This window comes from Phodopus roborovskii, unplaced genomic scaffold (assembly GCF_943737965.1).
Source record: "Phodopus roborovskii unplaced genomic scaffold, PHOROB, whole genome shotgun sequence".
NCBI lineage: Eukaryota > Metazoa > Chordata > Mammalia > Rodentia > Cricetidae > Phodopus > Phodopus roborovskii.
In genome coordinates, this window is record NW_026126480.1 from 21,630,844 (window position 1) to 21,657,685 (window position 26,842).

General features: G+C 46.2%; 1 protein-coding gene across 2 annotated transcripts in view; it reads left to right on the forward strand.

Moving 5' to 3' along the window:
* The window catches only part of Mical2 (microtubule associated monooxygenase, calponin and LIM domain containing 2), a 186,902-nt gene that overhangs the window by 101,850 nt on the left and 58,210 nt on the right, over window positions 1-26,842 (forward strand). Inside the window, exons 16-24 of one of the 2 annotated variants that reach the window (XM_051192696.1) lie at window positions 2,196-2,339; window positions 3,672-3,797; window positions 4,671-4,889; window positions 5,092-5,193; window positions 6,650-6,775; window positions 18,756-18,863; window positions 20,077-20,263; window positions 21,313-21,401; window positions 22,536-22,638. In XM_051192696.1, coding sequence (XP_051048653.1) covers window positions 2,196-2,339; window positions 3,672-3,797; window positions 4,671-4,889; window positions 5,092-5,193; window positions 6,650-6,775; window positions 18,756-18,863; window positions 20,077-20,263; window positions 21,313-21,401; window positions 22,536-22,638 — 1,204 coding nt within the window. The remainder of the gene's footprint in view (window positions 1-2,195; window positions 2,340-3,671; window positions 3,798-4,670; window positions 4,890-5,091; window positions 5,194-6,649; window positions 6,776-18,755; window positions 18,864-20,076; window positions 20,264-21,312; window positions 21,402-22,535; window positions 22,639-26,842) is intronic. The other variant, XM_051192697.1, reaches the window with a different exon arrangement.

Below are 26,842 nucleotides of genomic sequence, written 5' to 3' on the forward strand. Positions count from 1 at the left end.
GCTGCTGGCTGATGTCAAAGATGACTCAGAGGCATGTGGGCTGGTTTATAAACTACATTGATGCTTGGTTCCAGGATTATAAGAGACTTAGTTGCCTCTTCTGTGTGGTTGAAAAGGCTTTATTGTTTTATTTTATAAAACATTATTGCTCATGCCTCAGACTTGTTCCCCTTCCTATCAGTGAGCTCTCAGTCAAGCCAGGAACCCACCCTGATAGAGTGCAGCTAGCCACCATTGGCCTCATTTTCTGATCAAAGGAAATCTGGAGTTCCCATCTTACAGTGTGAACATGCTCACTCCCCTCATCTGAAAGGTTCCCAGAGCTTTTGGTGGTGATTCCATCAAGAACTGTGGCTTCAGGGGCTGGAGATATGGCTGAGCAGTTAAGAGAGCTCACCGTTCTCCCAGAGGTCCTGAGTTCAGTTCCCAGCACCTATATTAGGTAGCTCTCAACTCTTCACTGCCTAAAACTGCAGCTCCAGGGAATTCAATGCCCTCTTCCGGCCTCCACAGGCACCCATGTGCATATCTCTCTCTCTCTCTCTCTCTCTCTCTCTCTCTCTCTCATACACACACACACACACACACACACACACACACACACACACACTCAAAAAATAAAAATGAAAGAGTAATGCAGACCCTGGTGTCCTGACTGAATGAATCAAATCTGGTTTTGAAAATGGAGCAATGATTATTTGTGCATTGGTGACTGAGTAGACCATTGTTCTGGCCAACTTTGATAACTTTGATTTTGTGCAGTGTTTACTCAATAGACTCCATCCACCCCCTTGACCATGCATCCATGTGCAACCACACTACATACGCTAAAGCAGGGAGTGGCTCTCCATTGTTGTGTTTGTTCAACAAACCCCTCCCCCAGACTGCTTCTCTTTGGAATCTTATTTTAAATAACAACCAACTTTAGCATACATCTTCCCATGCATCTCTTCTGAATGAACAAACACATCTTTACCATCTCATGACTACTGTTCCTGTGGGGAAGACTCATGGTCTCATTCAGGGGTCTGACCACCAACCCACCTGTCACAGTACCTCTCTGTATGCTCTGAGGTGTGTAGGAGAAGATGGCATGGAACAGGAAAAGACACATTAGGAAATACCAGAAATTTTCAAATTGTATTAGTTAGTAGATGAATGAAATGGAACTCAGTTTTATACGCCATCGAAACCAAGCTTCCCAGCACTCTGCACGAGTCTTGTTGCCATCGTGCGTCCCAGTAGAATGGATGTGAAGGGCCCTTCACCCCTGTGCCATGAATCCCCAGAACCTTCAGTCCCAGGCTAATTGTGAAAGCATATCAGATAACACAGATTGAGATCTTTTTATAAAATAGCTGCCTAGTGCTCTTCAGGAGTGTCAGAGCCAAAGAAGATAGCGGAATCGCCAAGATTGGAGGAGGCTAAGGAGACAAGATGACTCAATGTGTGGGAGCCTGGATTGGAGCCTGGAGCAGAAGATGGGTGGGAATGGAAAAACTGATGCAATCCAAACAGAACCCTTGGTCCAGTTCGCAGCATCATGCCAGTGTCCATTCTCTAGCTTTGATAACAGTGCTGCGATTATTCCTGAAGCTACATCAGAGAGGGCTGGGGAGGCGTGCTCCAGAGCAGGCTGAACGCCTTTATGCCTGCTGTGTGAATCCAAAGATATTTCTGAATTTTTTCCTCTTTAAAGATTAGGATTGCAGGCGAAGTTGGGAAAGGGAGTACAGAAAGAGGAGCGGAAAGCCGAAAGCCTTTGCTTATGATAGGCCAACTTACTTCCCTCACCACACTCTCTACTTCCCAGCCAAAATGATGTATTTTGGAAACTATTTTATGTAACACTTCTCAATTAAAACTTTTATTTATTTATTTGTTTGTTTGTTTGTTTGTTTGTTTATTTATTTATTGCAATAACCTCTTGAAGTGGGACATACTTCCCATCTTGTAGATGGGGGCAAATTCAGAGGCATAAATTGCCTAGGTCCAGGGCTGGGAGGGAGAAAGAATTCAAACCCTTAACTGCTGGGTTCCCAAGCCCGTATACCCATCCTTAAGACACATGCATTGTGCTGTGGGCATCAGTTCTAGAGGATACCTCAGTTGTCTGTTCTCACTCCCTCAACCCACTGAGGAGCCCTATGTCCTAATGATAACCAGATTCCACTGTGCTGTTCTAACCTTTGCAGATGCCAGCCTTCTCCAGCCGTAGTTTGGGCTCCGTTCAAGAGTGTGCTAGAGAAAGTGGCAATCAAAACAAAGTCAAGTCCATGGCCAATCAGCTGCTAGCCAAGTTTGAGGAGAGCTCGCGGAACCCTGCAGCCCTGAAACAGGTAATGCTATCAAGTGGTCACTGGACCTACCCTGCCAGTGGCGGAACCCTGCTGGCTAGAGATGGGCTAAAGTTTGCCACCTGGGTCTAACAAAAAAGAAAGAAAGACTTCAGCCTCCTGGTTATAAAATAGCAGATTTCCATGGTTCCATGGGGTCAGATAGCAGCTCATTTCTACTTTGTGGAGTCATACCGTCCTGTTTGAACATGTAGGCCTCCATACTGGATCCCTCAACAAGTAGGGGTGATGACATTCCAGTAAAACAACCTATTCACACCAACAGGCCCCTGGATTCGGCCTGTGAGCTGCAGTTTGCTAGTGCCCATCTTGCAGTAATTAAATCCACTTCCTAATTTGGTTTTGCACTCAAAACATGATTTGTAGCCAGTGAGAGATGGAACAGTCCCAGTTGAGAGGCTGTGTGGGGGAGAACTGCCCCAGTCCCTGGTGAGATGAGGCACCCTGACCAGAGGTGCTGGCTCAGACAACACCAAGGACTTGACTTACTTCCTCAGTGTCCCACCCCGTGGTCCAGCAGGCCCTGTGGGATCTGTGTTTGTCAGGGCAGGCTGCCTACTCCGGCTTATGCAGAGTCCTCACTTGAAGTCTGTGCCCATAGCTTGGTTTCTCTGTTCTCTTGCCTTTGGATGCATGTTGCCATGTTATGATATGTTGTCATGTTTAAAACTCTGGGGCCAGATTCCCTTCATCTATACTGAACGCCGGTACCATGACAAAATTGGGCTCATTTGGTTGGGGGAAAGGGACAGTCTTTTCCCTGGCTAACTTTAGAGGCAAGCATGAATGGCTCCTGATCTTAGAGTGAGCCACACCCTTCATGAATAACTAACCTTCCCTAGGAAGTGGATTTGTTACAAAAGGGCAATTTTCTTGAGTCCTATCTTTGTCTAAACATAGATAGTTTCAAGGGTGGCTTCTGGAGGCCTGGCTCTGTTCTTTTGGCCTGGACATCCCTGTCCTGGAGTGGGCAAGACACTCTCTGTTTCCAGGAGGACTGTGCTGGCCACCCTAGCCTGGTGTAGGTTGGCACTGATGGCTCAGAGCCCTGGGTTTGAGCCAAGAGCAAGGCCTGTGGGATTCACACGTTGTCCCAGAGCAGGGGACTACAGAACTCATCCATCCACATGCTTGTAGATCCAGAGATCCAGTTTCCAAGCTGGGCTGGGCTTGCAGGAACCTAGCCAGCCCCATCTCACTCCTCTGCATGGTGGAGTCTGCTAGCCCTCCTCCCCATCCCACCTGTCTTCTCTCATTTGTCTCTTCTTTCCTGTCTCCTGGGGCTGCTTCTGTGGACTGCCTTTCTCCTCCCAGGACTGCCACCGTGTCTCAGGCATAGGTAAGCCTGTCTTATGCTCTGCCTCTCGCCCTTCTGCTACCTCTCACTGCCCCAAGCTGGAGGAGTCCACCCCTGGCCTTCTACCTCCTCTGAAAAGGCAGGTAGGGCTCTCTCCAGTGGATACTGTTTTGGTAAAGCCAGGGGGAGGGGACAACTACCTAGGCCGCACCTGAAGTATATGCCACTGGTCCCTGTTACCCAGCCAAACATGCACACTCTTGATGCTATTGCTTGAGGGAAAGTAAGCATCCCCATGTGGCCACTTTGGAGACTTTCTGTGCTATGCTTTAGTACAGAGGGGCTAGTGAATAAGCTGATTTCCAAGGTATTGAAAAAGCAATAGTAAAATGGACGGTGGGGTGGGGGTGTCCATGGCTATACCCACTGAAAGAGTGAGTCTGAGGCATGGTAATAGCCTTTCCAGATGCCTGAGTGGCCAGAGCCTGCATGGAGACACTGTGGCTTATTCCATCTCTGGCTTTGAAATCTGAAGAGAGTCAGGATGAGTGTCCACAAATTCCAGGGTCATCTGGTCATCACTGAGTGTTGTATATTGGGTCCCAGAGGTGGATAGCAGTAGGTGGAGGTTGGATGCAGCAACTATGTGTGTGTGTGTTTGCTTACCAGTCTCATGAGGAGGTGTTTAAGGTGTATCCATGCTCCTGCATACTCAGGCCAATCACAACCCCTAATGGGATGGGTCAGACCTTCCTTAAAGTATCCTAGGCAGTCTCAAAAAAGAAATGCATGGGAACCAGGCTGCAGAGGGTTTCTTGGATGGCTCTTGGGTGAGGTCCAGGACTGAGTGCTGGGGTTACCAATACAGGTGCAGAAGCTCCTCCTCCACCCAGCCTAGTCTGACAGTTCTCAAGGTGGCGCCTGCTGCTGTACCCTTTATCTCTGGTCCTTATGGGGGTTCCTCATGAGGGAGGGGCCTGTAAAGGGGAGAAAGCTGACTTCCCCCTCTCTCCCAGTTCTCTTCCGTGGTGGCAACAGGACAGGTGCTCAGAGAACTCAATCAAGTTCCTGCTAGTGGCGAGTGCCCAAGCCGACCCTGGAGAGCCAGGGCCAAATCAGACCTGCAACTGGGTGGGGCTGAAAATCTTGCTGCCCTACCTCCCAACTGCCAAGGGGCACTGGCCCTGTCCGGGGTGCTGCGGCGGCTGCAGCAAGTAGAAGAAAAGGTTCTTCAGGTGACCACCCTCTCTGCCTCCCTGTGTCCATGTCCATCTGCTCCTCATCTTCCAGGAGCTGGTCCCTTTTCCTCTGCTTCCCTCCCTGTTCCTCTGTCTGCTGTGTGTGAAGAGACAAGCCTGGCTCACTCCCTCCCTTCTCCCTTGGAGGTGACTCAATGGCCACTGTCACCATCTTTCTCCTTTCTCACCTTGACTGCAGAAGAGGGCCCAGAACTTGGCTAACAGGGAATTTCACAAAAAGAACATTAAAGAGAAGGCAGCTCACCTGGCCTCCATGTTTGGACACGGGGATGTCCCACAGGTAAACCAGGGGCTTTCAGAGTCTTCAGCAACCAGGGCTGGATGTCTAGCCAGGTAGCCATGAACCAGCCCCAGAAATTCAGTTCTCTTCTTTCTTTTCTATAGTACAAGAAGCAATTCACTTTTCATGCCATTGATAAATTTGAGTTTGCATCTAAGAGACCCAGATGTACAGTTTTGAGGTAGACACATTATACCAAGGGGAAATGGAGGCAAGAGAATAAACTCAAGTGAAAAGAAACCCCACCCAGCAAAAACGGGGGCTTTAAGACCCTAGTTGGGCTGAGTGTGGTGGTGCAAGCCTTTAATTCCAACACAGCATAGGCAGAGGCAAGTAGATCCTTGTGAGCCCAAGTCTGGTCTAATAGTTCCAGGACAGCCAGGACTACACACTGAAACCCTAAGTTCATACAAAGTAACATTAAGTCAACCAAAACAACCCTAGTCAAGGGTGTCCCATCTTCTGACTTTGGGATATGATGCTGTCATCTACAAATGTGCTTGGTTACATTTATAGATATCCTGGGGTATATGTGGCCTATGGACCACAGCTTATATAGTTTCTAGCACACTTTGAGCTTCCTGGGAGGGAAAGGAGTATTCTGGTCAACTGCAAGGCTCTGGGTGCCTTAAAGGTGAAAGCAAGCCTATTGCTTGTGCTGTTACTGCCCATCCCCCCTGCCCCCCAGTCAGGGAAGTTAGCCTCAACTTTAGCTCTGTCTCTCAAAGCAACAAGGCTAAGTTAATACAAGCAACTTTGCCTTAGTATGGGAAGTAGAGCTTCCTCCAGGCCACCTACTTACTTAGTAACTGGTAGACAAAGAAGAGTTGATGTTCGCAGAGCAGGAATTGGGAGTAATAGTGAAGCTCAGGAGGTGGGGGCGGGGAAAGGGGTATACTTGTGAAATCCTCCTCCTTCAGCAAGCTGTCTCTAGAACACATCTATCTCAGCAACCTTCACTCAGCCTCCTCCTGTGTCTCTAGCTCTCAGTGGAGCTGCATGGAGGAGGAATATTCTGCATTGAGTTCATTGTCAGGGTTCTAGCAGCCTCTGGGAGGCCAGCACAAGTGTGTGCCTACAGCTGCAGAAGCCCCAGCTGTGGTAGGCTGCTACCCACCCCCACCACCACCATTGGTTCATGCTTCTCCCCTCCTAAACATGCAGATGCTCCCTCATACCAAACTCTTCTATGAGGGCTTCTCAGGAGCACTGCAGCCTAGGGTAGGTCTAAGCAGGAGCAGAATGGGTCTCCTCGGGGTATTTCAGGGAGCTGGAACTGTAGCAGAATGCAGTGCAGCCAGGAGCCACATAGTGCCACTTGGCTCCAAAGACACACTTCTGTGTCATCCTGAGACATGGGCCTTGGTGTCTGCTCCTCCGTGGGTATGTTAAAGGCACTATCACTATACCTACCACAGCTATAATCTGCTTTCTTTCCTGTCTCTGTTCCCTGCAGGATAAACTCCTGTCTAAACGCCTGCCTCACACTCATCCTCCATCTCCTCCCTCTTGCCTTCCGTCTCCTGATCCAGCTGCTCCTTCCTCTCCACCAGCTGCTGACTCTGTTTCTCCTGCCAGAAAGGTAGTCATCCCTAAATCATCGCCTCTTCCACCCCCTGCATGTTCTGAGATGTTCTCAGGCTCCATTTGGCCAGCACAACCAAACATCTGGAGCTAGGCTTGGCTGGGATAAGAGTTTGTTAGATATTGTACAATCATCCTAGATCCGGTTTGGGTTTTGTTCAGTGCTTGCATCTAGCAGAACAGCTTGAGCCTGCACTGCCAGCATCACTCTCACACAGAAAGCATTCATTGGGCACCCGGATGCTGAGCCCTGCTCAGATACTGAGAAAATAAAGGGGAAGGAAGCTTTGGACCCCAGGCTACTATTTGAATGGAAACACTACCCCATCATAAGAATAGTCATACACTGAATATGTGGCATTGCTGAACTCTGGCATGCCTGACCTAAGGAAATGGCAATTTCACACAATAAACTTAATGCAGTACTATTCATGAAATTTGTGGAGATGTATAATGAGCAAGGTTGTAAGAACAGAAAGAAGCCTGGGGAAGGTTCGGAGGCAGTGATAGGAGACCTGTGTGGCAGATTCCACAGGGACAGTTTTTGAGACAGAGAGCTAGGGTGTGGTAGGAAGTGATCAGCATGCATAAAGGTAGGCAGACAGGACTGACATGAAATGAGAAGACAGAATGTCTGATGTCACCTGGTTTTGGGGTGTCAGTGTTTAAGGATGTACAGAGAGTGAGAGCAACACACAACACTGTCATGATGTCAAGCAGTTTCACTCTCTCACTGGGCTAGAGCTGCTCCTGAAGCCTTCACCCTATGTTCTCGGAGGATGGTTTGGGTAGCAGTACAGAAGTTAGCTTGGAGGGAAGGAGGCAGGGAACAAGCTGTGATTTAGTGGATAGTGAAATGTTCTGTGGACAAGAATTATTTGGATCTGTGGTACATTTTTACCCTCCAGAGTGAGTTCTCAGTCAGACTGTGTTCTTCTGCACTTAATCTGTTGGCCTGGCTCTTGCTGAGGTCAGTGTGCAGGGCTGAACATCCCATCTGAAGGACTCCTGTTCAGCTCCTGTGTTGTTGAGCTGGGGCACATCCAGCTTCATGCTGTCCTCTTAGCAAAAAGTTCCAAGTTGCCCCTGTTTTGTAACTGAGAGTTCTGTTCCCTTTGACACCCCTAACATCTATAGAGAAAAGTGTGTAGAAATAATCCCCACAGAAAGATGAAATAGCATTGCCTAGCCCCTAGTTCCCCACATGGTCATGAAGTTCCTCCAAAGGCCAGAGGAGGTGACATGGAACGACACAAACAGTCAAGGGATCAACACAGCTGTGTCCTGGCCAGTGTCAGAGTGTTGGTCAGCTGTTTTGCCTTCAAGTTCCCTGGCCTGACTGGTTGTCTGTTCTCTTCTCACCTGCAGGGTAAAGGGCTCATTTCATGGTGAGTCATGTGAGTAGAGACAGATATTTTTGCACCACCACCATTAGCAAGGTCTCAGGATAGACTTCCCATCAAGGATGCTATCTCCTGCTATGGGGAACATTACTTGCACCCTTGATCTTGGTGGGGTAACAGGGATGAGGTAGTCAGGGCACTGGACACAGGCCAGGCAGTGACTAGTGATTAGCCAGAGCTACCCTGCCTCTCCCTGTCTAACCCTTCTCCCACTTCCTGGGACTTTCAAGGCTGAGCTTGCCAAGGCCTTCCCTCTCTATCTCTGATTCTCTTCTACCCTCAAAAAGTTCTCTCTGCCATCTAAATGATAGCAGGAGACAGAGCCTGGGAGTCTGACAGACATTTATCAATAGTAAGCTTATCACCATCACACTGTCACAGAGCCCTTTCCAAGACCTTTCTCATCAGGTTCTCGAACAGATTTTAAAACAAGGTATCTCACTAAGCTAGTTAGTGAGCCTTTATTTATCCAAAAAGTATTTATTCAATGCAGTTTGGATACTTCTGGGCTTGTGGTATATGTGCCAATAAGTCAGTTAAGTCCTTGCACTTCGTAGGCTTGTGTTATTGTAGAGGAAAAACCAATATTAACGTGACATACACGTGAGCATATATGTCACCAGGTAAGATGATGATCGCTATGGCAGATGTAAAGTGCTAGCAGGATCCCAGGGAGCTGGTAGCAAGGAACCATATAAAGTGGGATGAACAAGAAGGGCTGTCCTGTGACTGTGAGAACTGAGCAGGGGCAGAGTCAGAGAAGAAGACAAAGGTTTAAGGAGAATCTTGAGGTCCATAGCTCTCAATCTGCAGTTCAGTGGTCTCTCTGAACTAGATAGATAGAGCCCTGGCAGAGGCACCAACCCACATGTTGTGTCCATGGGAAACCCCATTCCTGGGGACATGCTGAATGAGATTGACGGGAAGATGGCCCTGCCTCTCAAGCTTTGTTCCTTGTTTCTGTGGTCTTGGTACTCTGAGGACAGAGCCTCTCTATCTCCCAGGTTAACTTCAGTCGTGAGATTGTTGTATATATAATTGGGACATTCTAACATCTTCCAGCTTGTTAGTCACAGGCCAATGTGTTTCTCAAATGTGGCTGGGGATAATCCAGAAGCTCTTAGAAGCTATGATGGCATGGTGGGTAAATGACTGAATCTCTCTGGGCTTCAGTTTTTCCCTCAATGCCCACACTCAGACCCCTGCCATTCTCACTAGGAGTCCATGGCAGGCAGCTGGGGAAGGTTGTGAGAGTTCAGGTGCAAGCCTCTTCAATAGTCTTTCCAGCCTTAGGCCTATTCAACCTTTCCCTCCCTCCCAACTCCTTGTCCTTTAGTCAACACTAGGCTTTGTGTGTGCAAAGTCTACCATCATGCTAGACTCCTCTGAGGACAGATCTGGCTTATAGCAGATGCTGACTTGTTGGTAGACAGTTTCATTCCATCCTGATGTAGCACAGGACATCTCTCCCAAGAAGAAAACCTGGAGCTGGATGCTTCTTCTCTTCAGATGAGGAAATGTTCTAATTGGCCAGTATAAGGCTGCTACAATTCACAGAAGACCAAGGAAGAAAAATACCTGACAATTAGCCTTAGTTTCATATCAGGCAGCATGTGCTGATCCTGCCTTGGGGCCTCGGACTCCAACTCTGAGAGTCCAGGATTGGTCATTTTGTCAGGGGAGCAGATTTGGCCAAACTTATTCTAAGGATCATATATTACCCACAGGGATGCAAACATGAGTCACCAACCCCAAGAGATATGGCTATGCCTACCTTCTCAAATGATGCTTTCAAGTTCAGATTGGTCCTGTGTGGTTTTGTCTGAATAAGTCTTGAGGCCCTTTTTTGTATCACCTAGCATCAAAATCTTCGAGTATAGGTTCCATGCCCAGCCTTACAACTGGTGCCATTTTCTCATTTGTCTCATCAAATCCCTATCACCCATTTATTTTTTTTTCTTTGAAAAGAGGAAGCCATGTCAATTTGGTCCACAGTTTGGCTGCTAACATTTGCCAAGGTTGTTGAGCTCTTACAAGAACAAGATGGTGTTGAATGATTGCACAGCTGGGCTGAGGATTGCTTCACTGTGGCTTAGCCAGCTGACAGAGCCTGAAGAGCAATGAGTCCCACAAGAGGAGCTTCCTCTATCCCTTAGAGTGGAGTGGTTATGTTAAGACCAGATTTGCATAATTTACTCTGGGATTTACATATTAGAAGGAGATGCCACCAATGGGCATGTTTTGGCTGGGCAACCTGTTTTGTGTTATCCCATTGCTAGGACAGATCTCAAGGCCCCCTCCATCCCTAGCATCTTCCCTCTGTCCTGGGGATAAGGCTAGGCAGTACTGTGGAAGTCTCCAGTGCACCCCAATCTAAGGGTATTTGAATATGTCAGTGCTGGTGTATATTAGAGAAGTAGGATGTTATTCAGCAGAAGAATCTAAGCTTAGAACCAGACTTGAATTTAAAGTACCACTCACTCACTGTGTGACTTTCAACAATGCAGTGGGCCTGTCTGAGCATTAGTTTCTGTTTTTCTTTTTAATATAAAATTTTCCAATATGAAAAGGTTTTTTTTTTTTTAACAAGAAACAATGACATCAGGTAAAAATGCAAAAAAATGTGCAATTACAGCAAAATGTTTAAAAATATCTACACATTTGCCCCATGGGACTACAGTATGGAATCCCATGTAAAGACATTTAAAATGGCATTCAATATTCAATGTCTTTTTAAACGTCTTTACGTGGGACTCAATTTCCTTACTGATCACTTCCACTTTTCCTCATGCACCAATGATATCAACTTGATGCTTACACATCAACTTTGTAGGATAATAAGAAACAAAGACAGACATAAATTATTTCTCCTTTCCCACAACATAGTTACACCTAGCCCAGTTTTCATTTTGTAAAAATATACAGGAAAAGTGCTACATACACTCCTCAAATGAAGAAACATAGTTAAATTGGGATTGGCATTTGTTTGATCTTTAATCCTGTAGTAGCCATTGTGCCTTTTACTAATATTCTCATACTATGAAAATATACCTCAAGTTTCTACAAATAAACCCACACATATCACTGATATGTTTCCTAGGACCTTTTCTGAAATCACTTTAAAAGTGGCAAAATATCCCAGCTATGTAATGTAAACAAATAGTTCTTCTTACAAATTCAATATATGTTCTATTCCCATAGCAAATTACAAACCTTGGCTTTGACACATTAAGATGATTCCCTCAATATATACTGTTATAGCAAAAGGAACAACTGTTATACAGATTAACAGAATCAATCTAGCATAGAATTAGCCACACTGTGTTGTTCTCTTACATATCATGTGGAACATGTACATTGCTAACTCAATATTCTATGTCTTATTTTCAAGTAATACATTTTCCTAAATATGGAGAATGTCAAAGTGGTAGGAAATCTTAGATATTCAAGAAAGCTTTCAAAAATGAATTACATGGGTATCACTTGTAAAATATTTTTCCTTCTCATTAGCAATGCAAAACTATAATATAATTTTAAAAATTCACAGAAATTGCTCTTAAACAGCATGAAGCAAAAGAAAACACAAGACAAACTAGCGAGTTAAAAAAATATATTGGTTGACAAAGTTTACAGGTTGGCAAAGAGACTAGGAGAAACTGTACAGCTCTTTGTGTGGGACAGGAACGTTGTCCACTTGAGTTCCTGCTTCCAAGAACCATCTCTACTTGTAGGGCCATTGTAAAGCAGTCTACAAAGTTTCTGCAAAAGGAGGTATGTGATACAATAAGCAGTTTTCAATTGGTCTCACAGTATCACTTCACAATCTGTGTAAGGCTTTTGTTTTTCCAGTACAATCCAGTTTTCTTCAAGAGAATCAAACTGTTCTGACTGCTATGTGTATATTACTTATCAGTTATAGTAAGCATGACAATGAATATGTTATCAATCTGAATGCCTACTTTAGGCAAAAAAGGACTTGGTTTGCCCTTTATGTTACTTTTCTTAACTAATTGAGAAACTTATCAGTTAAATGTGAACAGCTTCCTAGTACCTACAGTACAGAAAGTTAAAATTCTGTTCAGCCACTCCTTCTACATCACCTTCAGCTAGAACAAATGTTTCAACAGAAAATATTCACCACCATTGAATGCAAAAAGAATAGAGTGGTTACAGCTATAAAATGAACCTTAAAAGCCACTGAATTATGACAATGCAAGACCTATGTTTCTAGAAAACAGAATTTTAAAAGTAGGTGTAAAACTCCACATTATAAGTTAACTTTCATGGTACTAACAACTGGACAGGTAGAGGATGGAAAAGAGGTTGAGCAACAAAAACGCCCTGAATTAGTACAAACTTGGAATTGTAAAACTGAATCCAGGTGGACTAATGGCCAATGGCCACATCCTATCACACAAATAGCAGACCCTGTGGAGTCATGAAGTAAAGAGCCATGGCCATGGAACTAGCATGTCAATCTGAAGGATAAACATAGACTTAAACCATTTAAATAAATCTAGCTACATGTGAGTTAACTTATACACATGAATTAACTTCTATGAGAACCAGTCACTGCAAATCTGAGCCCTTTTTGAGATTAAAAAAAAAAAATGAGACAGTGTTAAAAGTTATGGACAGAAAACTGGCACTTCAAAGACTTAACTTAAAGTTTCATGAGACTATGAAACAATCTATCTAGAAGTTCTTTCTGGGACAGAGTTTCCTTTTAGTTGTATAGAGCACATTTAAATCTCATACACTGGAAAACAGTACAAAAAAATAGATACATAAATACATATAAATAGTAAGAATGAGGATCTAAATTAGTGCTCTGTGTTAAAGAGATCACAGCTAAATAAATGATATTGCCTCATATTGTTACCTGTATTTAAAATAAAGAGTCATGCTAATTAAGTTGGATTTCTCTACCCAGGAATACTCAAACTGCTTTTTAAGAGTGCATCATTGTCTTGATTTACCTGGTTTATCAGGGACTATTTATGGCAAAGTTCTAGAATGACATTCTGTGCCAGGGGTGGGAAAATGCGTTACTTTTCCTTACTGAAGTGAAAATATCATGAAGGTAAAAGCAAGCCCCCCCTCACACTACAACCTTTACGAGCATCCATTTCTGTATACAAATTGTGCCTCTCAGCTTTCTTTAATGTTGACAGCATTTCCCAAACAAGGTTCCTTAGGATGAGAGGCCTGCTACTAATTAGAGCACTTTCTGAAGACACTAAGGATAGAGTTTAGTCACAACACACTCAAAATGGTAGCCAAGGTCTCGCAGCCAACTGGGGTCTTTTATACTCTCATTCACTGGTCAACAATGTCATCATACTGGTAAAGAGAATGTTTCCCGCTGATTCTGGAGATACATTCTTCAACCGTCACTTGAGTTGCTCAGACAAATAAATAAATGGCATGGCTTTGGCATAGATTTATAAACTGGTCACATGGAAAGTCCTTCTTACGAGTCCACTTGTTCAGCTCTATAGCATAGGCTTTTACAGTAAACACACGCTGAGATTTCCAGCTGTATAGCAGATGGGGTCCTTCTACACAGCGGCAAGCCCTGGGTTCTAGGCAGTCATGGGGGTTAAAAATGCCCAGTAGTCTCTTTGAGGCGTCTAGAAGAGGAAAAATTCTCCCTGTGAGACATAGATGCCTGTGCCCCGCAGCATTATGGAACTCCATTGCAGCTGGCATGGTACAAACATTATCCAACAGTGCTCTCTGCTGTCATAGCACTCCACCCACTTCAGGGAGTTTCTGCCATCACCTTCATACACACATCCTCCAATTGCATACATTCTACCACAGCAGCACACTAGTTTGCAGTCTATTCTGGCTTGAAGCAAGGATAGCTTGGATAGCCATCCATTGGTGGAATGGTCATACATCCAAAAAGCATGTTCTGCCTTCTGATCGATGGAGACTTCACTGCTGCTTGGCCTGCACCCTCCTGCAATGTAAATGTCGTTGTCTGGTGACACAAGAATCCCAACTTCTCTTAGGTCATTTGATGGTTTGCATAGTATATGATTAGTATGGAAGGAATTTGGAAGATGCTAGCTGTAATGAACAAGGCTTGGACATTGGCCTCTGTCAAATTAACTCTAGAGGCACAGGCATAATTAAATACTAAATCCATCAATACAGCTTCACCACTGATGATTTGACTTCTTTCTGGGTATGTTCTGTAAGGCCGCTAGTGAGCATGGATCTGAAGTAGGGGCTGATTGAAGCAAGAACATGTCTATGACAGGAAAATGTTTGTGATCTACTTCCACTACAATGTCTGTCAACTGTCCATCATCATACATTGTTTTGAGTTGCTTAAGAATACTGCAAGCATGGAAGGGGTCTATGGCTTCACTGGTTTTATCTGAAGATGGAATCCCATTTGTTGTTGGGGAAGACTTACTTAAATCTGCCAACACGGCCACTTATCCAAGGGGCCCTGAGAACCTTAGTCTCTTAGCCCATAAGCTGCAGATGTATCAACTACTCTGGGGTGATTAGAATATTGCAGTGATCAACATATGCAAAATGCATAAAATATTGAGTAAATGTTTCCTTTCCCAGTAGCAGAAACATCTAGAAGAAATCTCATTTACCTAAAACATGTATCTCTGAATTAGCAATCATTTTAAGGGTTTCCATTTTCTACCATAGCCACTTAAGAGCAAATGTCATCCTGGCTAATTTAGAGTCCAAAGGGATTCAAGACTCACCTGCAGAGCTATGAAAGCTAAATGCATATGATCAATATTAGGTGCCGTCACACAGGTAAAGTTGGGTAGATGAAGATTCCCTCAAGGGAGCTCACTTCCCTCAAGGCTTGCCTTGTCTCAGACCTGAGCCTGTCATTTCCAATATCCTCATAGAAGGCAGTGTAGGTACCCTGCTCTCCCCTTGCCTTGAACAGAGATGATGAACCAGTTCAGGAGGCCTGTTCTCTGTGGTTTTATCTAGGGGCTCCTCAATGGGGTATGTCCTTGACCCCCAAGACCCAAGAGATCACTCTGGTTCTGCTTATTGAATCTTCCCCTTCTCACAAACTCTCAGTCCAAACCCCTGGAAGCTTAATTCTTACTCCCTGACTGTCTTTTGTGGGCCTGCTTGATGCCCAGAACATGACAGCTGGCCACAGATGACTCAACTCTACACACAAGCACTGCCTAGGCACCTGCTGTGTAAGCTGAGTTCTGGGCCCAAGGTGGGGAAAGTCCCACCGTTTTGATTCAAAGGGCCCAGCAATCTGCATCCTCCTCCATTGAGAGTACCATATCTTCTGTAAAAGAGGTAGAAAGATGGCTAAGACAAGACAACTGATATCAGGGATACAGACTTAGGGAGTAGGTGAACCAGCCGAGTCCAGTGTGAGAAAGATTCTCACATCTAGAGACCTGAGCTGGAGAGGGTCACAGGGTTATGTAAGGACTGTCTCTTTGTAGAAGGCTAGCAACCCCTGCAGCCCCTGGAACTGATGCTTATGACAGTATCTGTGTTGCCATATTTGAATCGAGTGTCTTAGGGAAGACAAACCACACCATTCTTGTTTGTGCAGAGGAGAGAAAGTCTAAAAACCATAATTCAAAAAGACATGTATGACAGTTCTCCAGTCTCAGGGGCTACTTGCTGAGAACCTCTGGGTGCCCAGCACTATGTAAGGCTCTACTCGAGGTCTTTTATTTTTAGTATGTTAGTGTTTGTGTATGTCTATATGAATTATGCTGTGTGTGGATCTGCTGGAGTTACAGGTGGTTGTGAGTCACCTGATGTGGGGGCTGGAAACTACACTCAGATCCACTCAAAGAGTAAGATGCACTTAACTGAGTCACCTCCCCAGCCCCTACCCAGGGTCTATTAGGGTGCTTCCACAACTCTGCAAGCTTGCGAGTGGTCTCTCCATCTCACAGTTGGGAAAACTAAGGTTCACAACAGAGAAATAATATATGTGAGGTTAGTCAAATGTCATGTGAGATGATGGCCTACCCCAAATAACCAAACATCCTGTAACCCATTCAAATTCACTGAAAAATAGTTTGAATTAAAAAGGAACAGCAAACAGTGAAAAGTATTTAAATGTAATTCTTAAAAATTATAAGTTACATAAGTACTGCAAAACCAGTCCCAGGGGATTCTAAAATTGCCAACTCTTAATGTTTTTTTGTTTGTTGTGTTGTTTTGTCTTTTGGTTAAATCAGACTATACAGTTTCACATTTAGATATATCCTTTCCAACCAGATCACCAGTGTTCCCCTCGCCCACCCCCACCCCCATAAACACATATGGCTTGTCATTCAATGTGTGTGACTCTTCCTGCTGAGAGTGTGTAGCTCTTAGTCACTGCCAGGATGAAATATCTTGAAGTCTCTCCACAAGCTATGGCTTTCATCATTTCTCAGAAGACAGGCCACCTAATAACTCCCTGGCTGGTAAAAAATGTGGTACCCAAGAGGAGACTGGGCTATAGTCTCCCTTTCACAGAGCCAAGAGAGTCATCCTCCTGTCAAAAAAAATAGAATGACTGGATGGTTCCCAGCAGGTGGGAATGGCAGCAGGGAGTTGGCTCATAATGAAAAAACTGGGTGTGACCTTCATCTTGGTCTCCCAACTCCCCACCCAGGTGACTTGCACAGCTGGTAGAAAACCTCAGCAGGCTGTGACTATCCCAGTGTGTTTGGGGGACACCCACAATACCCTCACAGCCCTCTTGAAGCTTCAATGGTTTCTCCCTAAGACAAGATTGCTTAGAAGTTCAGTGGCATAAAGTGCTTATTAGCTAAGTAGTTAATAAGGTCTCATTAGACACTTAAGTTTCTAGTCTCAGACAATGCAGGCTGAATCTCGGCTCCATCAGGAGGCAGGTACTGTCTGTGGGTGTTGAGCACCCCTCATCTCCTTTCTGGGAGAGTGATATGAAGTCAGTTCACATCATAGGAGGCTGGGTGGGCAGTACCTAGTGGGAAAACTAGCCTCCCTCCCCTCTTTATTTTTAAGCAAACCTTGTGTTCTGCAGCCTCTGCTTGAGGGGCAGAGTTGGGTGCCCCACTAGGGGATGGAACATCAGACAAGCAATAGCTTATTGTTCTGAGCCAATATGCCTGAACCTTCCTAGAAGGAGTGGGATTTCTTGGCTTGTGCAGGTTCCTCAAAGTGGAAAGAGGTTCTGTCAAAGCAGAATTCTAATCTTTCCCAGGCTAGACCTGTAGGTAAGGGTGGGGCTGAGGAGGTGCCTGGCCTGACAGTTGCTGCTCATAGTCAAGACACATAGGCTTTGCACAGGCTGAGGAGGCCCCAACCTATACTACCCCCAGAAGCCTGCAGCCATGTTCCTTATAGTTCTCAAGAATCCTCCTCATATGGAATGACTACCAAACTGCTCTTCATGGTACAGCTTCTAGACTAAACAAAGGTGTGAGGGTCTCTGGCCTTCTCTCCTGCCTGCTCAGCTTCCTTTCTGTCCACCCCCATGATATCTGCTTTGTCTGGGATCTGAAGAGTTAGCATCCAATGCTGGGGTGGCTCTGCTCCAGGAGCTGGGGGTCCATGCTTGTTTGCAGTTCCCTGGATCCCCTGCTTTGTTCTCAAGCCTGGTTGTTATCACATTAGACATGGCTCCCAAGAGCAGCCTCAGATTTGGATGGAAGGCATTGTTTTATCACATAAGACTCAGTGTTACTTGAGGCAACTTCTACCAGAGTCCTGGCAGCCTAAATGGCTGCTAGTTCTGGCCACTCCTCTCAAGAAGTTGGATTTGGAAGGCAGCAAGGTCTTGGAGCCTCCCTCAAGAGCCTGGGAATCAATCACAAACAGTCCTTCTGGCCTTTGGAGCTGTGTGTTATTCACCTCCTGTCAGAGCACACAAAGCCTTCTCATTGTGGTCTGTCAGAGATACTAGGAAGGAAGGGGCTTAGTGGGCTTGGCTGGGCCTGGTTGTTTGATTATTTGAGCTGTTCAGTAATGCTTGTCTGTAGCCATCCCTCCAGAACCCCATCTACTGGCTGCTTTGCTTGGCCACTGGGCAGGTCATAGGGCAGAGCTAAGTAAGACCTAGTACCTTTCTATATGGGTTCCAAGGCATGCCACAAAGCATTGAGCTCCTGGACTTGGTTCACTCATTTAGGAAAATGCAGATCTTTGCATCTTAGAATACAAACCACAGACCCGTTGTGTACAAACTCCCTTTCCCAACCCCTGGCTGTAATTCCATTGTCTGTGATTTTGTTGTTTGTTCTTGGGTTTGTTTGTTGGTTGGTTGGTTTTCTGAGTTGGGGATAGGATCTCATTCTACAATTCAGGCATGTGTCACTGTGACTGGCTTACCTCTGTGTGTTTGACCACACTGCATAGCTCATAGGAGTAGGAATGTGTGCCTTTCCCTTTTGCAACCACCGGTTTGGATGCTTTCCTTCTGTCCATTTCGATAACTCTGGTGTCCACTCCTGGTGGTTTGCTTCACTTCTGGGGACTCTGGGGTTCTGCTTCCCCCTTGCCCTGTGTTCCTGCTGGGTGCTAACTGCCTTTCCTTTTGTCTGTTTCCTCACTTCTGCCCTTGGCTAGCTGACAGTAGGGAAAGTGTCCAGCGGAATAGGGGCTGCAGCTGAAGTTCTGGTCAATCTGTACTTGAATGATCACAGACCTAAGACACAGGCCACCTCTCCAGACCTGGTAAGGAAATGCGCTGGCAGGTTCCACCTGAAGATATTTGCCCAACCTCCCCAGACAAGAGTATGGGAGGAAGCAAAGGTGCCCTTTCTCAGGGAACAAGGGGTGCTGAAGGTAGGCTGGGTCCAGCAGAGGCTGGGGGAAGCTGCATTTCCTCAAAGACTGACTCCACGTAGGTCCTTGTGTTCACTTTCCAGCAAAGACATGCTCGCTGCTATCTGTGGCTTTCAGGATCTATTCAGCATCAGGCCCGCAGGTCTGTTGGACAGGTCCCTCACCTTCAGCACTTAGTGTCCAACCTAATCAGACCTGAAAGCTGAGACATTCGAAGCAGGGCGGGCACATCTTCACTCTGGTTCTCTCTCTCCTCGCTCTAAGTGGCATGTTGCCATCAGCAACGCTGTGCGCTGATTGTTGATCTGGTTTCCTCTGGACTCACTGACCTGGAATTGCCCAGCATCAGCCTGCTCCAGCCCTTCCCTTCCCCACTGCAAGTGTGGAGGAAACAAGCTCCCCTTTCCTTCACTCTCTTGAATAGATCTGAGGTCACACCCATCCTCACTTGACATATGCCACACCCTGTCTCGGTTCTTTTTCCCCATTGCGATGGACTACCCTGACAAACCTAACTGTAGAGCAGAGAGTCTAATTAGCTCACTGTTCAAGGCACAGTCCACTATAGCAGGAAGTCAAGCAGGAACTTGAAGCAGGTGGATACATTGCAGTCACTATCAGGAAGCAGAGAAAGATGGATGCAAGCTTACCGCTGCTCCATCTGTGCAGTCCGAGCTCCTAGTCAGAGAATGGTCTTCTCACCTCAGTTAACTATTCAAGGTTACCCAACACAAGCATACCCAGAGGCTCCTCTCCCAAGTGGGACTGGATTCTGTCAAATTGACAACTAGTGCTGACCATACACATTATCCCAGTAGTACCCAGTGACATTTATGCTCTAGGACAGATGGCAAGAAACCAACACTAGGTAGACATATTCAAGCAATATGTCCACTCATTTAGATCAGCCTGGGGGAGAGCCCCTGCATGGACCAGACTGTGAAGAGTATGTCTTCCTGCCCCCATACTCATTTGCAGTGATATAAGCAGCAGCCAGGAGCCCTGAAGATGCTGTGATTTGATTAGGAATTTCAACATCCCTAGGCCTGGCCTTTAAAGACTTATTCAGCCCTAGCACATTGTTCTTTTCTCCTGATCCCAGGAATCCATGAAAAAGGCATTTCCCCTGAGCCTGGGCGGCAGCGACACCTGCTACTTTTGTAAGAAGCGTGTGTACGTGATGGAGCGGCTGAGTGCTGAAGGTCATTTTTTCCATCGTGAATGCTTCCGATGCAGCGTCTGCACCACCACCCTGCGCCTGGCTGCCTATGCCTTTGACTGCGACGAAGGTAACCCTGGGGGCCAGGATAACACTGGTCTTGGCCTCTGTCTTGGATGTGACCTTGTTCTGGGGTTCCAACCCTCAGGAGGCTGAAGGACACCCAACACTTATCAACAGGGAGTATGGTATCATCAAGAATGCTACTTAGAGAAACTGGAAGACCCTACTGTAGACAGCAGAAGCCATGGGACCTACAGTGCACCAGGCACAGTGACACCTACTGACTGCTGAGGACCCTCACTTTTTTCTCTTAGCCCCACCACTTCCCATGGTGCCTGTGAGGCCAAGATAACCAAACCCGATGAACTGTGTGATATGCCTAGAATTATACCTGCGTAACCCTGGAGCTGTTATTTAAATTCTTAGTTCCTCAGTTTCCTCATCTACAGAGGATGATGATAGGACCTGTGTGGATGCTGCATACCAATGATCCCAGAACCCTAGAGGCAGAGAGGATAAGATTCTGAGTTCTGGAATGGCCTAAGCTCAGATGAAGAAAACAAAGAAATAATAGTTCTTAGTTTATGAGAATGTGGAAGTTATATGCAGTATTTATTAGGTTTTCCCTTCATCACCATCATTATTGGTGCTCTCCTAAAAGGTACCCAGTGGTCCTGGGCAGTGGCTGCTTTACCCAACATGTACCCTGCCTGAGTCTTTTCTCTCATCACTGATCAGCTGTACTGACCCTCAAGATTTCAGGAAGAACTGGGGTGGGGTGGGGTGGGGGGGTTGATTCTTGGAGACACCTATTTTTCTCCCTGACAACTGGTCTTGTGAAGAAATCTAACTTCTGTTTGGGTTGGGAGTCAGCTGAGGGTTTTAGCCCCACTCAGAGAGTCCCTCACTGCCAGCACCTTCTCTGAGGGAGGCAGCAGAGTGTTACTGTCTGTCCTTGGTGCCACTTTAGGACAGGCAGATAAGCCCCTGCTCATGTCTGAGCTGAGCTGATTTCCATGGCTGTTGTGTTGACTGGACAGTGATGAGCATTTGTTCCCAAGGTTCTGTCTACAGAAAAAAAAAAAAAACCACATGTGTGCATGTCTCTTCTCATAGGCAAATTTTACTGCAAGCCCCATTTCATTCACTGTAAAACCAACAGCAAACAACGCAAGAGACGAGCAGAGCTGAATCAGCAAAGAGAGGTATGTTGATCTCAACAGTGCTGAGAGAACAGGAACCCCTTGATGAGGTCTCTAAAGGCAACCTCAAAGTTAGACTTCTCTAGCACTGAAGGGATAGGACTGCTCCCAGATTAATAAGGGTCCCCTTCTAGAGAATTCTTTAGTCTTAGTCTGTTCAGCAGCCTCTGGGTTGGCCCTGTTTCGGACTCCAGCTCCCTGATAGGTGCCTAGCTCCTTCTGAGAAGTGAAGAAATGCTGACAGGTGTGTCAAGACTGAGCTATATGCTGAACTGTGCAGAAGCCCAGGAACCACAGGACACTGCTTATAGGAGGAAGGGCAGGTTTCTGGGTCCCTTCCTAGGCTTTTAAAGCAGCCACTGAATTTATCCATGGTTTGTGGTAGTACCCCCTCTGGCAGCTCTTAGGAAATACCTTCTCTACAGTTTGACGAATCACCTAGCACTAACTGAAACCCACAACTTGAACTTTCCTGATGATACAGTCATAGGCTCACTATAGGAAAATAAGAGAGTAAATAATAGTAAAGAGGGAGGGGAGAAAGTGGAAGAGGGAAAAAGAGGGGGGTGGAGGCTGACAATTCAGGAGTGAAATTTTGGTTTTGGTTGTTTTAATTGAGATAGGATCTCACTATGTAAACTTGACTGGCCTGGAACTCGATAGTTAGACTGGGCTGGCCTCAAAGTCCCAGAGATCTGCCTGCCTCTACCTCCTGAATGCAGTGATTAGAGGCGTGTGCCACCACACCTTGCTTAGGAGTAGAATGAAAGACTGTATTTTATGCATGGTCAGCGTCTGCTCCAGTAGTTCCATGCTGTTGGGCTTTTTTTTTACACCATTTAATGCTTTCATACTTGCAAAGATTTTTACCATAAATATATTTCCATACAAATCTTAATCCCTATTTCAAATTATTCATGTACTACATAACAATACAAGTAGGTACACAGGGTCAAAGGGCTTGCATATCTTTAAGGCTGGTGAATGGTTTGGTAAGTTTGCCGTCTTAACAACTTGTGCCCACATTCAACACCAGTGGGAGCCACCCCAGTTAGAGTTTCACTGCTCAACCTGCTCTGTTGGAGGCAGCCTCTGAGATGATTGGACTAAGTGCATTTGCTTTGCTGTCTTTCTCAGGAGGAAGGGACATGGCAGGAGCAGGAAGCCCCTCTGAGAGACACACCCTCGGAAAGCTCTTGTGCGGTGGCGGCCATCAGCACGCCAGAAGGCAGCCCCCCAGGTATCTCAACCTCCTTCTTTAGGAAGGCCCTGAGCTGGCCTTTCAGGCTGACAAGAGGCCTGCTCGACCTGCCCCGGAGCCTGCTCAGGTGGATGCAGGGACTCTTGAATGCTGCTGGCCACCATGTCAGGGACAATGCTTACAACTACTGCTTCACGTTTGAGGTCTTGAGCCTGGGGCTGCTACTTCTCTGGGCCTTCTCTGAGGGCCTGGCCGCCATGTACAGGGAGTCTGAGGAATCCCTGGAGAGCATCTGCAGCTGGTTGCTCAGGTTCATCCCAGTGAAGTTGCAGTGAGGTGCATGTTGCCCCCACAGTGCCCTAACATTTCCAAGTGTAGACTGCGACATTGGTAGCTGGCTCAGGCTCTGGCCAGTGTCTGCAACCATTAGCTCCAAGCCAAAGAGTCCCGTCCTGGCCACTTCCACCTGGCTTTGACAGGGTCGAGCATCTATTCACGGTGCTAGGGCCAGGGACAACATGAAGGATATTTTTAAGACAAAACAAACCAAAACAGCTTTGTATTGTTTTGTCTTTTCATACCAAAGCGAGCCATATTTCTAGGTTTACATTTCAATTTTTAACTTTTCATAAACCAAAAAGAAAGCATTATTTTTCTACAAGTATCAATACTTCCAATGTTTCAACTTTTATCACCCATTTTACAAGGCCTTCGAACTTAGCAATGAATTGAGATTTGTTGCTGCCAGCAAAGTTAATGAGATGAGACTTTAGAGCCGCAAAAGAGAAAGGGGCATCACCAAACCAATGCCTTTTGATTTCTGCATGCAGAGCCTACATATTCTTAGTGGGTGCTGCATTTGTTTTCAAAAACACATATATGTAAAATCAGTAAGGATGAAAGTAGTAAGTAGAGGGGTAGAATAATCCACAATTAGCCAAAGCACACAGCAGTGTGCCAATGCTATCTGTCCTCAGGGCCCGGAAGAGGTGTTTTACTCCTATCTTTTGAAGTCAGAAAGTAGCTTAAAAGCTTTCCCTTATGCCCACCCAATCACAGCCAATGGCATAGAACCACGGGGCTACTGCACTGCAAACATACATTTTCCTCCCATCAATGGGTACTGCAGTGAAGCCTGTTGGCACTTGGCCCTGAATAGCTTTTAGGCTGATGTAATGTTGAGGATAAACTATTTCAGATGGTGTCCTTTTCACCCCTATCAAGTCCCCAGCCCAGGCTGCAGGCCGAGCCAAAGCCACTGAGGTCCATCGTGGTCAGGCTGTCTCTTCCTGGTGTCCTTTGAACCTGAGGATACTTGCCGGCCCTGATCAATGAGCTTTGATGGTGGTACCCTGGCTTCTCAGTCATGTTTCACCTATACAATCAGAGACCCTTCTCCTAGTGCCTCAGAAAAAGAAGAGTGTCTGGGTTTGGGGTAGTTTTGAGCTCATACACGTATTCTACACTGAGTGTCTAGAAAAGCCTACAGCTGCCTCCACCCAACTCTGATGCTCAGCTCCTGTAGCAGGTTGACCAGCTGGGAGGTTGATAAGGGCCTTCTAGGTACTCAGGGTATCTACAGTCACTGGGTACCATACCGCTATGGAGAGCTGTGACCACTAGAGTGCCCTCCAAGATTAAGAAGGTCTGGTTAAAGACAAAGCGTCTTGAAAGCTTTGACATAAGTTTATGTAAGGTAGGGAAAGAGGGGTACATTTCTAGAGAGTCTGTTCTGAAATCATGGGAAAGACAGAGCATGACTGTGATGAAGTCTATGGGAACCAGCACCTCTGACCTCGCTGGAACTGTTGCCAGCATGATGACGTACATTGTATTTGCCCTGCTTGTAGCTGGGGTTTTAATGGTCAAGCCTGATGGGAGAAGCCCTTGAGTCCTATTATGTTTCATTATGCCACACAAACTCTTGAGGTCATATTACAGTGATTTTCTCCAGCTCAGGGTGGGCTGAGATGCACTGTGGAATGCTCTGGGAATCCAGAGTGAACTCTCTAAAAAATGTCATTTATAATCATAAGGAGCTGGTTTGAATTACTCTGGTAGACAGGGTGTGTCTGTCACAAGGCCTAGACATCCGTATGCTTTGAGACCTTGAACCTTCCTGGTGGGCAACAGCAGGGGCAGGTCCTGGGAGACAGTTACTCCAGAAATGAATTTGCCTGAAGGATGAGTGTGAAACCCCAGGGCACAATGGACACAGAAGGCCTGGTGGGGCTGAAGAGCCTGGGAACATTTGTGGACAAGAGTGGGGTTCTATGAATATGCAGGCCCAGTGCGTCCAAGCTTGGAAATGAATGGCTGGCCGCCACCAGGAAGGTCTGTCTCTCCCAAGCACGCAGTTGTTTGTGGCAGGACAGTGGCTGCTCTGTTTCCACCTCGAGTGCCTTTTCCTCTTGTGATTTGGACTTGTTTTACTCCCTCACTAAGTCCTCCTTTCTGTCTTTCTCTTTCCAACCTCACACTGTGGCCGCCAGTGCGTTTCAGCCTTCCAGTCCTACACCCACTTCTTGGCTGACACTCCTGCTCTAAGGTGACTGATTTTCTTGGCAATTTTCAGAGAGAGGTACTAACCCCTACCCTGCTTCCTGCACCTCTTCCTCTGCGTCGGTGGCACTGGTAGCACTAACGGTGTCTTGCATACTAACGGACCTCCCTAAGGCATGAGTGGACAATAGCATGGGGTGGGGGTCAGCTTGAAAGCCATGTTCTACATTCCCCTTTGGAGCCCAGCCAGTAGCCTGGGTCCACAACAAGTGCATGCCCCCTCACTCTGCCCCCCCATCTCTGCCACCTTGGGCTGGCCTTTATGCATGCTTTCTCAGTTGCACCTTCAAAGCCTCTTGTCATCTTGGGAGGGTTCACCATGATCACGAGACAATATCATATAAGAAGGGTTCTGTGGCCTTTGAAAACTTTTCTGCTTAGTGACCTTTTAGAAAGGACAAGTCTAGGAATATCTTCTTCAGTCAGTTCTAATACAAAGATTACTGATACCTTTGATTGGAACCATAATTGACTCAGTGTGGTGAGGTTTTAAGAGTAGACTTGGTCCCAGACTCTGTGTGGCCAGCCTGACCCATGTCTTGTGCAGTGAATACAATGAATCTAGCAAGCCCGCCCTCTGTTTCAGCAGTTAGTCCTAGGGCTTTGCCATGCATTTCATATGCCTCTGGGCTCTTAAGTCCCTACTGGTTCACAAGCTTTAATCAGAGCAGTCACGGTCACAGGAAAAGGGCTGGCTTTCAGAAATAATGCAGGTCAGCAGGTCCATGATCCTGTCAGTCTCTCTAAAGCATATTCCCTCTGCTCATTTACCTGGAACACTGGGATGGTCGTGTGCTAATACAAAAAGCAGTCACACAGAGGGCAGAGAGCAAATGCCAGTCCAGCCCCACAACCCCAGACTGCAGTCAGAGTCTGTCTCTCCTGTAGCTAGAGCTGCCCTGCCCTTCAGCTTCTGCCCAGCCCTGCATGCTGCACTTGCTTGCTGCATTGGAGCAGAGCCCAGCCAGTACAAAGCCCTCTCCTCTCCTCTCTTCTCTTCCAGCATTTCCCTCTCTAAAATGTCAACCAAAGAGAGCCCCCCCCCTTGCTCTCAGCCTCTTTAGCTAGCCTCCTCCCCATCTCATGGCAAGGCATGTCTGTGACCCTAGAGAATTCATTTACAGTGCCATATGGAACCTGTATTTTACACACAGCAAAACAATGTTTAGGTTTATTTATGATATTTGATGCTGTAAGTGAAAATAAATATGGTTCTTTATAAAGCTCATTGTTTCCTCTCTTCTTTGCCGTGGGAGCTTCTAAACCTCAAACACAGGCCCGGTTTAGGGGATATGTCCTCTCCTAAACCGCTGGCGGGGCTTGCACTTGTGGTGGTGACCCGGGACTCTGTGGGGCTGTGCCAGGGCAATCTGAAATATTACCCAAAGGTAATATTTGGAAAAATGTCACCAAAACTCTGGGACCAGGCTTTGGGATCTCTTCCTTAAAATGTGTGGTACTTTGCTGTTCTAGATGCTGGGTAGAGGAGGACAGGGCCAGTGTGACCTCAACTCTTAGGAACAGGCTGTGTTGACAGCTGTCTGGACACATTTCCCTGGCACCTGCAGATCATGGCTCTGTAGGAAGGCTTTTCCAAAAGCCCCACCTGTTTTGATTCTTATAGAGAGAGAGAAAAAAAAAAAGGAAGTCTTTTCATGGTTTGTACTGGTCCATCAAAGTG